General features: G+C 43.0%; 1 protein-coding gene across 1 annotated transcript; it reads left to right on the top strand.

Moving 5' to 3' along the window:
• The first annotated feature begins 8,744 nt into the window (after positions 1–8,744).
• Positions 8,745–11,019, top strand: LOC308393670 (uncharacterized protein). The gene is made up of 4 exons (XM_080877626.1): positions 8,745–9,376; positions 9,692–9,780; positions 9,896–10,068; positions 10,232–11,019. Exons 1-4 carry the CDS (start codon positions 9,321–9,323, stop codon positions 10,259–10,261), a joined length of 348 nt encoding a protein of 115 aa, XP_080733752.1. The 5' UTR covers positions 8,745–9,320; the 3' UTR covers positions 10,262–11,019.
• Positions 11,020–15,357: the final 4,338 nt, after the last annotated feature.

The following is a 15,357-nucleotide window of genomic DNA, read 5'->3' on the forward strand; positions in this document are numbered from 1 at the left end:
TCATCTCGGCATTCAGGAGAAATAGCAACCTCAAGGACCACCTGGTGAGGGCAAGTCTTGCTCCCTTACAGCCATTGCAGAAAACCACAGTCTTGGCCGGTACATTCATTAGATTGGACTTTGTGCAAAATAGGCTCAATAAAACTATATTTAAGATCCCACAGACTTTTACACCACGGACTGTGAATTGTGTGTACATGATTTTCTGCTCCAGATGTGACACACAATACATTGGAGAAACCGGAAACTCAATATCCACCAGGATGATGCAACACAGGTATAACATCAAACACAAAAAGGAAACACACACACTTTTGGTAAAACATTTCATTTCACATGGGTATCATTCGCTAAGGGTAGCAGGACTGCAAAGTACTTCAAGTTGGACGGTAGGAGAGAGGAAGAAAATGGAGAGGAAATGGATACGATTATTGGACACAAGAGAACCGGGGGGACTGAATATGAAGTGTAATTAGGCACTTCTTTCTAAAACCAATGGTTAACCCAAAATATGGGCAAAATTAAAATTTGGGCTCAAAATTTGGTTGGAGTCCCTGTCCCAGCCCGTACCCTAACTCCAACCTATTCGGGTTGGTTTGATTTAACCCCATCCCAATATCCTACCCTAACCTTAACCATCACGATTTAATTTTAACCCAACCCCCATATTTTGCCCTAACCCTAACCACTACGATTTAATTTTAACCCAACCCCCATATTTTGCCCTAACCCTAACCACTATGATTGTGGCCCCAACCCAATTATTTACCCTAACCCTAACCCATGTTATTAAATCAAAATTTATTAAAACCCCTAAAAATACATGTTGATTAAATACACAACTCCAAGACGCATAAAAACACAATTTGGCTAAAAACACAAATACAATTTTCAAATCATAAACTCATTTCTCTATATAACTCACCAAAATTCATAAAAACACGATTGGATTTAACACATAAAAATGCAAATTTCAAATCTAATATACGTCACTTAAAAATTCATAAAAACACGATTGGATTTAAAACATAAAAATGCAAATTTAAAATCTCATATACATCACTTAAAAATACAGTTTTTTGAAAATTCACATAATATACAAAATAAAAATACATTTCATGCAATTTTATTACAAAAGTTAAAAAACACATTCATTTTAGTCTAAAACCATCCCAGCCATTTCAAAATACATTGCCTAACCTAAAATTCGGAAAAAAAACTCATGTTGGAAACCAAGCCTATAAAAGGCTGCACAGTAGAGAGGAGCTCATTTGGGAGCTGACCGTTGAAGAGGCAACATCTCTCTCTCTCTGTGCATTCCCAGCTTATTCATTGTGCCCCAGCCTGAGGAAGACCTATCTTGGGTCGAAACGTCGCGGCAGTGGGCACATTAATTCATTGGTTTTCACTTATTAAAAATTAAACAATTTTATTAATTTCATCTATTTTGGTTTAAAAACAAATTTCATTTACTTTTTTTACTTTTTCTTTTTTTCTCGCCTTGTTTGTGATTGTAAATTCATATACACATAATTTACATATCTAACTGGAATAAATAGCACATTAAGACAATTATTAAATAAAGATAACAAAGGCGACATCAAGAGATAGAAAAAAATCCATGGGGTCCCGGATGGACTCAGAAGGCTGGACGGTGGTGCGTCACGGGAGAGGGCGGCTGCCTTCCCGTAGACGTGTCCAGCGGGGGACAAGTGGCAGGGGTGGAGGGATGGACCGAGCACCGTCTGGACCCTTTCGGGACCGGACTCAATTCCACATCCCTAACCAGCCAGTGCCTCCCTTCACTTCTAGCCGCTACCTTGGACCACAATCTCGTTCGTATGCGGCAGTGACACGTGGGATGCATGCCAGATTTGGATCGAGGGACCAACAAGGGCAGCCTAGATTTGGGGACCGCTTTAGGCAGCAACCCACAGACCCTGCTTTTGGAAAGCTGGTGCGAAAGTTGCACGCAGTGATCAAGATGGTTCACCATCTGCAAAATGTTTCCCCCAAACCGGGGAAAGCTAATCCACGGATGATTGCTCGGATGGTGGAGGTTTTGGCCTCAATGATTAAGCCTGCATCTCCCACACCAAATACGGTGGATCTCATTTGGGGGAATGCAACAAATTGGGGTTATAACACTTTGTTGATTCTTGAGGAACACTACATGGCGGGCCTTGAGAAACTGTTAGTGGACTTGGAAGGGGACTTGGTCCCGGACTGGAAGACGGCCTTTGAAGTGGCCACGCGCTGGGCCCGCAGGAACCTGCCCCGCATAACTCAAGATGTCTTGGACCATGCGGAGGCCCTGATTTCTTCCAGGAGGGAGAGAGAAGGAGACGTGCCTGCACAGCATGGAGCACAAGGTCCTGGAGATGGCCTGTTGGTTGAGTCCACCAGGGTGGAAAGGCAAGATGCCAAACAGCAGACATCAATGGTGCAAACTGCACACCCACAGACCTTGTGCGGTGCACAACGACCCTCACCTCACCGGACGATTGGTACCATGACGGAGGGGATGGTACATGCAGTACCTCCTTCTCCTGTTTCACAACACGAGCAACCCTTAGAGCAAAGACCGAGACGTGGAGGGTTTCAAAATGCTTGTGTGATTCCACAAGAGGATGATCTCCTACAGATTGAGGAGGTCCAGCAAGACTCCCCAGGTGAGGGGGGCCGTGGAGAGCCAGCGCCAGCCGAAGTGAGCTGGCCGCTGGATGTAGCAATCCAGGTGCACATTGGGGAAGGTGAAATGTTGACACCGGTTAGTGCACACACTCGTTCCAGGGAGCAATCCCAAGGGATGGAACAACAAATGGGCCAGATGAGTACAGTAGGAGCAATTTCTCCGCAAAACACGTCTGAAGACTTGTTCAGTTCCACGCCGAAACCGCAAATCTTGAGAGTGACAAAACATGTCAGAACCGAACGGAAGATGATAGATTGGGGCCTTAGTGTAAGGAAGAAGTGGCTCATCATAGGGGACTCCAATCTGGCTAGGATTCCGGGACACAGTATCCCTGACCTGCAGATGGACAGTTACCCGGGGGCTAACTTCAGGCATGCCCAGGCCTTGATGGCGAAATCCACGAGTGACGTGGTTGTGGAAAAGGTAGTCTTGTCGTTTGGCCTTAACTGCAAAGGGCAGAGGGCCAAAGAGACTGCAATCAAGCAGTTGCAAGGGGCGATCAGAGCTGCAAAAAAGCATTTCCCATATTCCGAAATTTGGGTCCCGGTGATCAATTATTCTCCTTTGCTTTCGTGGGCTGAACGCACCACTTTGCACATTCTGAACGCTCACATCATGAGGAACCAGCCCTTCATCCCGGCTCTTCCCAGTTCGTCCTTTCAGACTGAAGGTGACCACCTGCATTGGACTAGACAAACAGGGAGAGCAATGCTGGAACACTGGGTTTCCCATTTAAACTTAAAATCCCCTTAAGCCTCGTGGAGGAGGGGACCGGGGTGGACAGGCCCCGTCTGTTACAGAATGTAATGGTGGTAGCAGAGAACTTCAGCTTATCCAAAGCGCAACTGGATCTGCTGAACCGTGGGTTAACGTTCATCCCTACGGTGGGAGACAATAGGAAACAAAGAACACAATTGTTATTGGATATACAAAATTATCACAGAAAGATAAAATTGGCCACATATTTTGGAAATAAGGGGAAACGGGAGAAACCACGATTTACACCACCATCAAATTGGACACCACCACCACACAAACTACCACCGGAAGTTCATTTTTTGATCAAACAGGATAATAAGGAAATTCATAAACATGAAAATATACACAAAGACAAGGGAAATCTAACGGAAGATGAAAATCAGGCGCTCACAGAATTAAAACAAAACAAACACATAGTAATTAAGCCCGCAGACAAGGGAAGTGCGGTTGTCATTTTAAGTAGAGAGCAATATATTTTCGAAGCCATGCGTCAGTTGGAGGATACACATTATTATAGGAAATTAGACAGCCCAATTTACCTGCACACTGTGCCTATGGTGCAACACGTGATAGATCGATTGTACAGTAAGAAACTCATCAACACCAGGCAGAAACAATATTTACGGGGGGAAGTGGAACCCAGGATAAGACGATTTTACATCTTACCCAAGATACACAAGGATCCCGACAAGTGGACAATACCATTCAGGATACCGGCTGGGAGACCAATTGTCTCTGATTGTGGCAGTGAGACCTACGCCACAGCCGAGTACATCGATCACTTTCTGAATCCACTCTCAACAAAACATCCATCCTACATAAAAGACACTTATCATTTCATTTCAATAGTTAAAGGGTTAAAAATTCCTCCAAATTCATTCTTCTTTTCCATTGATATAGACAGTTTATACACCAACATTGAAACAGAAGCTGGTTTAAGAGCAGTGAGGAAGATTTTTGGCAAATACCCGGACCATCAAAGACCTGATACGGAACTTGTGACTCTATTGGAAATAAATCTGGGACGAAATGATTTTGAATTCAACAATCAGTACTTCCTCCAGGTCAAAGGTGTTGCGATGGGCAAAAAATTCGCCCCCGCATATGCAAATATTTTCATGGCGGATTGGGAGGAAGCAGCCCTCAACAAGTGTGAGAAGAAACCATTCACATATCTCAGGTATTTAGACGATATTTTTGGCATTTGGAACCACTCAGAGGATGACTTTAAGAAATTTATTAATACACTGGACACTCATGACCCCTCAATTAGGCTTAAATACGAATTTGATCATCAGTCAATTGATTTCTTAGACACTACTGTGTACAAGGGACAGCCTTTTCACAACCAACAAACACTGGACATTAAGGTATATTTCAAAACAACAGACACACACTCATTGCTGTTTAAATCCAGCTATCACCCCCGGCACACCTATAAAGGTCTCGTCAAATCACAACTCATTAGGTTTCATCGGATCTGCACTCAAAGGGCAGACTTTTTCGAAGCAGTCAGAACCCTTTTCCGGGCTCTTAGGAAGAGGGGATACTCAAGGTCGTTCCTAAGACATTGTCTGAAGACCTTCCACATACAAAGACCTAGTATCAATAAAGAATGGATTCCGCTGATCACCACCTTTTCACCTAGGAACAGGTTACTGAATTGCAAATTCAAAAATAACTACAGGATGATCATGGAAAACCAGGGTCTCCTGAGTAGTTATCAAGTCATCTCGGCATTCAGGAGAAATAGCAACCTCAAGGACCACCTGGTGAGGGCAAGTCTTGCTCCCTTACAGCCATTGCAGAAAACCACAGTCTTGGCCGGTACATTCATTAGATTGGACTTTGTGCAAAATAGGCTCAATAAAACTATATTTAAGATCCCACAGACTTTTACACCACGGACTGTGAATTGTGTGTACATGATTTTCTGCTCCAGATGTGACACACAATACATTGGAGAAACCGGAAACTCAATATCCACCAGGATGATGCAACACAGGTATAACATCAAACACAAAAAGGAAACACACACACTTTTGGTAAAACATTTCATTTCACATGGGTATCATTCGCTAAGGGTAGCAGGACTGCAAAGTACTTCAAGTTGGACGGTAGGAGAGAGGAAGAAAATGGAGAGGAAATGGATACGATTATTGGACACAAGAGAACCGGGGGGACTGAATATGAAGTGTAATTAGGCACTTCTTTCTAAAACCAATGGTTAACCCAAAATATGGGCAAAATTAAAATTTGGGCTCAAAATTTGGTTGGAGTCCCTGTCCCAGCCCGTACCCTAACTCCAACCTATTCGGGTTGGTTTGATTTAACCCCATCCCAATATCCTACCCTAACCTTAACCATCACGATTTAATTTTAACCCAACCCCCATATTTTGCCCTAACCCTAACCACTACGATTTAATTTTAACCCAACCCCCATATTTTGCCCTAACCCTAACCACTATGATTGTGGCCCCAACCCAATTATTTACCCTAACCCTAACCCATGTTATTAAATCAAAATTTATTAAAACCCCTAAAAATACATGTTGATTAAATACACAACTCCAAGACGCATAAAAACACAATTTGGCTAAAAACACAAATACAATTTTCAAATCATAAACTCATTTCTCTATATAACTCACCAAAATTCATAAAAACACGATTGGATTTAACACATAAAAATGCAAATTTAAAATCTAATATACGTCACTTAAAAATTCATAAAAACACGATTGGATTTAAAACATAAAAATGCAAATTTAAAATCTCATATACATCACTTAAAAATACAGTTTTTTGAAAATTCACATAATATACAAAATAAAAATACATTTCATGCAATTTTATTACAAAAGTTAAAAAACACATTCATTTTAGTCTAAAACCATCCCAGCCATTTCAAAATACATTGCCTAACCTAAAATTCGGAAAAAAAAACTCATGTTGGAAACCAAGCCTATAAAAGGCTGCACAGTAGAGAGGAGCTCATTTGGGAGCTGACCGTTGAAGAGGCAACATCTCTCTCTCTCTGTGCATTCCCAGCTTATTCATTGTGCCCCAGCCTGAGGAAGACCTATCTTGGGTCGAAACGTCGCGGCAGTGGGCACATTAATTCATTGGTTTTCACTTATTAAAAATTAAACAATTTTATTAATTTCATCTATTTTGGTTTAAAAACAAATTTCATTTACTTTTTTTACTTTTTCTTTTTTTCTCGCCTTGTTTGTGATTGTAAATTCATATACACATAATTTACATATCTAACTGGAATAAATAGCACATTAAGACAATTATTAAATAAAGATAACAAAGGCGACATCAAGAGATAGAAAAAAATCCATGGGGTCCCGGATGGACTCAGAAGGCTGGACGGTGGTGCGTCACGGGAGAGGGCGGCTGCCTTCCCGTAGACGTGTCCAGCGGGGGACAAGTGGCAGGGGTGGAGGGATGGACCGAGCACCGTCTGGACCCTTTCGGGACCGGACTCAATTCCACATCCCTAACCCTAACCCTAACCCTAACCCTAACCCCCTAACCCCTAACCCTAACCCTAACCCTAACCCTAACCCCTAACCCTAACCCTAACCCTAACCCTAACCCTAACCCTAACCCTAACCCTAACCCTAACCCCTAACCCTAACCCCCTAACCCTAACCCTAACCCTAACCCTAACCCCTAACCCCCTAACCCTAACCCACACTGTGCGCCAAGTTTTTGTCTCGGTGCCATGAATTCCTTTTTTTTTTTTTTTTTTTTTTTTTTGTGTCCCGTTTGGATCTTTAGCCATCAGAATTGTTGTCTTAAGGCCAAGAAAGATGCCAAGCGGATTTATTTTACCAAGTGGATCATCATGGCCTTGCCATATTGGTCCATTTGATTGACCTTTATTATAATTATGAATTTATTTTATTTTCAGTTGCTACAAACGGGACAGACATGACTGGGGGATAGGACAGGGAGAGAGAATGAAAGAAAGAGAGGGAGAGAAAGAAAACCAAAGGGGAGAAGAGACAGTGAAAAGGGGGAGAAGAAAGAAAGAAAAAAAAACAAAAAAAACAAGACACCTGGGTCACCTGTATGGAGAAAAAAAACAGAAGAGAAAGCAAACAACAAAGAGCAACATAATAAAAAAAACGGCACCATCACAATAAACTAGCTAGCAGTAGATATCAGTAGATACTAAATAATAAACGATATTGTGCAGCACGCAAGATAGACAGCGTACAATGTGCTTTGAGGCAGCAGCCAAGAAAGCTGTAGTCCGCGTATGTGAATACCCGTGTGTACACCTGTGTGCATACCTGTGTGGATCAGCATGCTTGCATTCCAAAGGTTTCTCCATGTAATGATCTGCTAGGGAGTGTGGGGGGGGCCACAGCCCCGTCCTCCAGGGTGTGAAGCGGGTATGGAGGAGATCAAAACTCCAGACATCCAGAGGTCCCCAGAACACAAGAGACCAAGGAAGACCAACAGAGGGGCAGCCGCGCCACTGTCCCAGTAAGAGCTGAGGAGAGTCCCAGATGAGGGCTCACTCAGCAGCCGCGGAGCAGAAGCCAGGGGGAGTTGCAGTGACGCGCCCGTGAGCTCCGCCGGCAGCCAGCTGTGCCTGAGTGACCGAGCCCCAGGCCGAGAGGCCGGGGGCACCCCACCTCCGAAGTGGCCCGAGCGAGCCCCAGGCTCCAGGCCCCGATAAGCGGCCGCCAAGGAGTGAGCCGGTGTGTACCCGGACGCCCACCCCCAGACACAAAGAACCACCAACGCACCGACACCTGAGGGAGTCCGCCACTGGCAGGGGAAGTGGTGGGTGGAGATAGGCCTCCAAACCTTGGAGGGCCTGAGATGTCCCCAGAGAGGTGGCGTCTGATACCCAACCTGACATATAGACACAGACATACAGGCACACACAGACACAAACATCCATTCCCACCCTCATGCTCTCATATGCACTTACTCCACACTCAACCAACATGGAGACATGTTGGTTGTGCATAAAGAGACGCTGTACACACGATCACACTCCCCAAGCATACTCTACGAACCGGGTCTAGGTACCCTTGCCCCTGGAGGGGGGAACTGCACCCAGACCCAGGTGGTGTTACCCTTTTCCCTGCGGTGGGGAGAGGCAGACCGCCCCGACTCCGCAGCAGCAGGGAGGCCCCACACTCCAGACCGCAGTTGGACGGCCAACTCCTCCTAGCCCCCCCGCTCCAGCAGGCCGCAGAGAACGGGGGTGAGAGAAGACTCCAAACCATGGTGCCATGAATTCCTACAATGGCAGACTTAGACAAAATACTGTTAATTTTATTATCTTCAGTGTTTAAATGCTTACATATACGGGTTTGCTTGTAATTGTTGCCTATATACATTTTAAGCTATTATTTATTATTTAGTTCAATCAATAGATCAAGTTTTGTAGTGACTATGAAATATATTGTAATTATCTGTTTCCTGTTTATCCTAGACAGGGCAAAAAAGGACTCCAAATTTTAAAAAAAAGATAAAAATGAAAGACTGGTGCATTGTGCAGTTCAGCACTGGTGGTACAGAAATAGTCCCTAGATCATGGATAAATGGGGAGAAATTGTCATGGCCTCCATATCCTCCGTGAGACACATTCAGGATCCACGACGCAGTAAAGAGGAGAGTTCATCCTGGTGCAACATGGCTCACCTATGCACCAGTCTGACTTCTAATAGGCCATGGTGGGTATCATCTGGATTGGTATTGTATAAATGTAACAATAACAAGTTTTTCGTGTCCTAATTTATGTCTGGCCATACATTGTGTTTGTACTTCCAGACACATTTCACGAAGCAGAACGCAGTCTTCAGAAATATCTAAGTGAACACTGTGATATGTCTGACCTTCAGTCCGAAGCTGAAACTCAGACCAGTCATAAAAGAAAGCACAAGTAAAACTTTTTTTATTTCACAAACATATCTTTGATTGCTAAGAATTTATGATCTTGTCTTTTATACATATCTGTGGTGCTTGCATACTGCAATATCACCACATAATATAGTCCAAAAAGTGGAAGCTTGTAAACTTTTTATAAATGCAAAGCCGTATACACTTGTGCACTTCAAAAATTCCTTGTATACTGTACCTTCTTGCACATCTCCGTTTCCTGTGTGTGTTGTTATAAATCAAACTGTAACTTTAGGAAAAAATATTCCAAAAGCACATTTGTAATTACTTATGACCCTTTTCAACTTTTTTTCTTTAGACCAAATCCCCTGTACACATATAGTGACTCAGAGGATGAGCAGCCCACAAAAAAATGGTTTCCCCAGGCCCCTCGAGTGAAAATACCAGGTAATAAAATACTGTCTAGTGTCTTTGTACATATCTGTGTGTGAGACACAAGGAAACTTTTGACAAGTTGTCTGTATTCTTAAATACTTTAAAAAAAATTATCTTTTTCTGTCAGACCTGACGAGAGCTGTTAACGAACTCTGTGAGGAGGTCAGAGCCATCCGCAATACCGGCTGCAATGAATCGGTAGATGCTGGGGTACTGCCTCTGGATTTGCCCTTGCACAACATTGAGGAGCTAAACAATGCAGAGCCAGCTCTTCAATCACAAGAGGCAAATAAGGCAATGGTAAGTATATAAAGGTTATGTACACTTTGTAACTATAAAGTGTAATAGCTGTCAGATGTGATTTAAATACATAACAACGGCCTGTTGATTAAACACACAAGCACTTGCATACACATTTAAGACATGAGACACGCTAATTCCATCTCTTAAAATGTGTCTATAGGTGAGACGCTTTGCCTTGATTGGAGCCTGACGCAGCAGTTAGGGGCAAACTCTATGTCCGAGTTTGTCTTTGCACAAGCAGTGCAGAAATGGCTCCGATACGCCCCAGATCGTTTGGCTGGTGCAGGACGCACATCATGCAAAAAATTACAAACTTCTGTGAATCATATAAACGTAAATAGGAAACTGTCTTTTAATAAAGTATTTAGCAAACGAAACATGCCTATTGACCTTTTTTTGTTTATTTTTTTTTCTCTGTTACATCACATGCAATGCTTTCTTATTTTAGGATATTAATATTGACATGATACATTGTGAGACATTTGGGTTTTTTTTATAAAGGGTGTCCAATTTAAGGAATAAGTACAATTATGTGTTTAGGTGGTTGAAGTATTGATGGAAACATGCAGTAGTTTAGTATTGGTTAAAATACCTATAAAGAAAGGTAGATTTCCAGTCATGATTTAACTGTTGTTTTAATAAAAAGCAACTGTGCGAAAGAGGTGGAAAATCAACACCATAGCTTTACTTTGTTGTCTGGGTCAACTTTGCTAGCAAGAGACAGAGAGAGGCATTGAAAGGCTGCTCCAACAGAACTTATTGTTTCGGAGGAAAATACAAACACGGTGTACAGTCGAGTCTTAATGGCTTACTTACAACTGGGCTCGTCAGGCTCTCTTCTTGGCTGCAGTGGTTATTATTATATTTACATGCTTCCAGCTCCCGTTTCTGCTCAATGACAGCTTGTACTTTTCCACTCTCCTTTTTCTCCCTCCTCGCGCTCACAGACACATAACGGGTATGGCAGTCCATTCTCCCTGCAGCAAGGACTACACTGCCCATGAGTCTACATTCTTTAGAGCTAAGTCTGTAACACTCTCCCTTTTAGCTTAGCACAACAACAACAAAAAGGCGCTCTCTCACCCTGGAAACACACAGTCGCAAAGAGAGAGTGCGTCACCATGTAACCATGGCAACCGTAACGCTGCCGCCTGGAACAACAGAGCATAGCTGTCAAACAAAACCCAAACAATACTGACCCGCAACAATACAGTTACTCATATTTTGTATTTTAAATATGTAACGGCGGTACATGTACTCTGTTACTCCCCAACACTGTCTGTATGAATGACAAAGGGTTCAAACAACTTGACAAGGTTCTCCATCTTGGTCCAATCACTTGTGAGAAGTGTATCCATCCCCAGCTTCTCAAGTAGTTGGTTTAGTTCAGCTCTGGTTTGGTACTGTTCCAACAAGTGGTACAATCCCAGATCAGACTTTTGTCACACCTTTTAAACACTTCTTCATTTGTCACTGATGATTTTCTAACAACATGTACCAGATTTCTTGCTTTCGTTATGACTGAATCAGCAGTTGGGTGTTTCATGGCATCTTTCATTGTGAGATGGAGAGTGTGTGCTAGGCGCGGCATTCTGTGGAACTTGCTGCTTTCCCCATATTCTTGCAGCTCAATGTCTAAAAAAACCCCAAAAAACAGACAATTATAAAACGTGTAAACATTATAGACATAGAAGCAATAATCTAAAAATATTGTTATATTTCCACTTGAGGTATGTATTTGATTTGATAAAAACAATTTCTCAATCTACGGACATTAGCTCTGTGCTGCAGGTCTCTTCTGCAAGCAGACCTGTTTTAATTAATTTTATTTCTTAATAGTGTGAGTCACATAGCTATGAGTGAAACGTAATCAATATTTAATACTGGACAAAAGATTAGTCAAGATTAGTCGGTTACGTTGAAACCAAGCACACCATTGTTTTTCTTGTGACCAAATTGTGCTCTGCCTAGATTGATTACAAGAAGGCCTATGACTCAATCAACAGCTGGATACTGGAATGCCTAGAATTGTACAAGATCAACAGGACCCTAAGAGCCTTCATCAGGAACTCAATGGGGATGTGGCGTACAACACTAGAGGCCAACTTCAAGCTCACAGCACAAGTCACCATTAAGTGCGGGATCTACCAATGAGATCCTCTATCCCCTCTGCTGTTCTGCATAGGCCTGAACCCCCTCAGTGAGATCATTAACAAGACTGGCTACGGATGCTGACTACAGAACAGAACAGTTGTCAGCCACCTCCTGTACATGGATGACATCAAGCTGTATGCCAAGAGTGGTGGAGGTCAGACAAAAACTGGTTCACCCGAAAGACAAAACGCCAAAACACAGACTTAACAATGTGGTGTATGCTGTACAGTGCAGCGAGGAATGCCCAGACCTCTACATCGGAGAGACCAAACAGCCACTTCACAAGTGCATGGCACAACACAGAAGAGCCACCTCCACAGGACAAGACTCAGCAGTCCATCTGCATCTTAAGGATAAAGGACACTCTTTCGAGGATGCCAATGTTCACATTTTGGACAGAGAGGACAGATGGTTTGAAAGAGGAGTGAAAGAAGCCATCTATGTCCACTGTGAGCGACCATCTTTGAACAGAGGCGGGGGTTTACGACACCAACTCTCTGCCATCTATAATCCAGTTTTGAGATCCCTTCCCAGACGCCTTAACGCCCACTCACATCCTGGGTCATCTGATCTCAGGAATTCGCATGATAAGGTGGGGCCAGGTTTCACTATGAACTCACCCGAAACTCTGGCTGATTGGGACCCACACCCAGTTTCACACCTTGGCTCAGGCGATTAGAGGATCATCAGGGGGTCCTTTTGTCCCTCTGTGGGGGGTCACTCCCACTGGGTTTATATCTGGGACTCTCCACCATTTGACCTTAGAACTGAAGAAGCTTCTCGGATGAGAGGTGAAACGTCTTCAAGCAACTTAAAGAAGTCCAGACGCTTTTCTTTGCAAGCTCCTTTGTCAAAATGGGAGATATCCTCAAGGGTGGTGGAGAATGACCAAGCTAAGATCCTTTGGGACTTCCAGATACAGACGGACAAAATGGTGGTGGCTAACCAACCAGACATAGTGGTGGTAGACAAACGAAGCAGATGGCCGTAGTGATACACGTAGCAGTTCCAAATGACAGCAACATCAGGAAGAAGGAACATGAGAAGCTGGAGAAATACCAAGGGCTCAGAGAAGAGCTCGAGAAGATGTGGAGGGTGAAGGTGACAGTGGTCCCAGTGGTAATCGGAACACTAGGTGCGGTGACTCCCAAGCTAGGCGAGTGGCTCCAGCAGATCCCAGGAACAACAGCGGACATCTCTGTCCAGAAGAGCGCAGTCCTGGGAACAGCTAAGATACTGTGCATGACCCTCAAGCTCCCAGGTCTGTGGAACACTCACCAAGTGTTCCACATTCCTCACACTCAATGTCTGACTCCTCCGACTCAGACTATATCCACAGTTTTGTCTTGGCCCTTTCCAGCAGCTCTTTGCTCATCCTGAGAACCGTTGGTATCAATCAGTTTACATGCGATTCTGAAGAAGCCGTACAGCCTTGACGATGTTGGCCCCATTATTGATTACAACGAGCAGCACCTTCTCTTTCCCTACAGCCCACTCTTCTAATGTCTGATCAGTGCAGCGGGCGATGGCTTCCCTGGTATGTGGGTGCTCCATTCGTTGCACGTTAAGCAAAGCATCATGGACCTGGCCCAGGTGGGTGGTAAAAACAAGTGGAAACACCCATGAAAGATCCTGTTAATCCCCTTTTGCTCCAGCCATCTACACACAGAGTTAGCTTCCTCGCTTCTTTTATTAGTTCTTTCAGTTTCTGCTTTGCTATATCCATCTCGGCCCCAATCAGACTATTAGCTCACACAGTTGTGTAGATATCCCAATCTCAATAAACATATTCACCAACGCTTCCTCTCGCTTGTGATGTTGCTGCGAATAGAATAGAATAGAATAGAATAGAATAGAATAGAATTCAACTTTATTGTCATTGCACATGCACAGGTACAGGGCAACGAAATGCAGTTTGCATCCATCCAGAAGTGCTTTAGTGATATAGATATATTACAATATATATTAGCAATAATATAGATATGTGAGTATATTACAGAAATGGGTCTATTATGGTATGTTATAATGTACACGGTATGAAGTATGTTGTGAATATTCTATAACTATAAGTATGTACAGGCTGAATGGACCAACCTTGGGCTTGGGCGTGCACACTTACCTTCTCAAGATAAGCTAGTTTAGCCTTCTTTTGTGAACTTTTCAAGTGCACTTTAAGGTTTGTGGGATTTTTTGCCCTTTAGAAATGTCCCACAAATTTTTATCTCTTTCCACTAAAAGACACTTGCTTTTATCCAAAACACAGTCATATTCAGAGAAATCCCAAATTCGACTCTAGCGCTTTCTCTTGACTTTTGCTGACAAGATGCTACGCGTGGATGGAGCGGCAACACAGACGACTCGACCGAGGTACTTGCCACCTGCTGGCATAATGAGACAAAGCAAGAAAAAAAATGGAAACTACAGTTCATTTTCCCCCTAGACCAGGCGTAGGAAACGTTAGTCCTCGAGAGCCGGTGTTCTGCAGGTTTTAGATCTCACCCTGGGTTGCCACACCTGAATCAAATGATTAGTTCATTACCAGGCCTCTGGAGAACTTCAAAACATATTGAGGAGCTAATTTAGCCATTTAAATCAGCTGTGTTAGGTCAAGGACACATCTAAAACCTGTAGGACACTGGCTCTCGAGGCCTGGAGTTCCCTACCCCTGCCCTAGACTAATGTATGACACACACACACGTGAACAAAAACTGAACACATTTTCTCTATAAATTCAGTTAATTTTAGTTAGTTTTGTGAACGGTCATTTCAGTTTTAGTTAGTTGTCCAGTCTTGTTTTTATTTCTATTTCTGTTAACATTTTTTTATTTTATTTCTAGTTTTCATTATTTCGTTAGTTTTCATTAAGGATAATAACCTTGCTTCTTGTTGACATTATGCTAAACGCTAGAGATGTTCTTGGAACCTTGATAATGTAATTGAACATTTATTTTGTTATGTATTGATCACTTTAGTATTAGTAAACTTCAGTTAGTCACTTAGTCTTACTCATTTATATGTCTGTAGAATAAATGTGTCTTTATGCTCTATCACACACAGATACACAACACAGTTGAGGCATTGTAAGTTCATGTGAGATGTAAAACAGATATCAGGGCTCCTCCTTATCAGGGA

This window comes from Rhamphochromis sp. 'chilingali', assembly GCF_963969265.1.
Source record: "Rhamphochromis sp. 'chilingali' genome assembly, chromosome: 3".
NCBI classification, from domain to species: Eukaryota; Metazoa; Chordata; class Actinopteri; order Cichliformes; family Cichlidae; genus Rhamphochromis; species Rhamphochromis sp. 'chilingali'.

Coding starts and splice junctions, on each gene's coding strand:
- LOC308393670 (XM_080877626.1), top strand. CDS start 9,321: ATGTCTGACCTTCAGTCCGAAGCTGAAACTCAGACCAGTCATAAAAGA. Junction 9,377..9,691: donor AGTCATAAAAGAAAGCACAA/GTAAAACTTTTT, acceptor TTTTTTCTTTAG/ACCAAATCCCCTGTACACAT. Junction 10,069..10,231: donor AAGAGGCAAATAAGGCAATG/GTAAGTATATAA, acceptor ATGTGTCTATAG/GTGAGACGCTTTGCCTTGAT.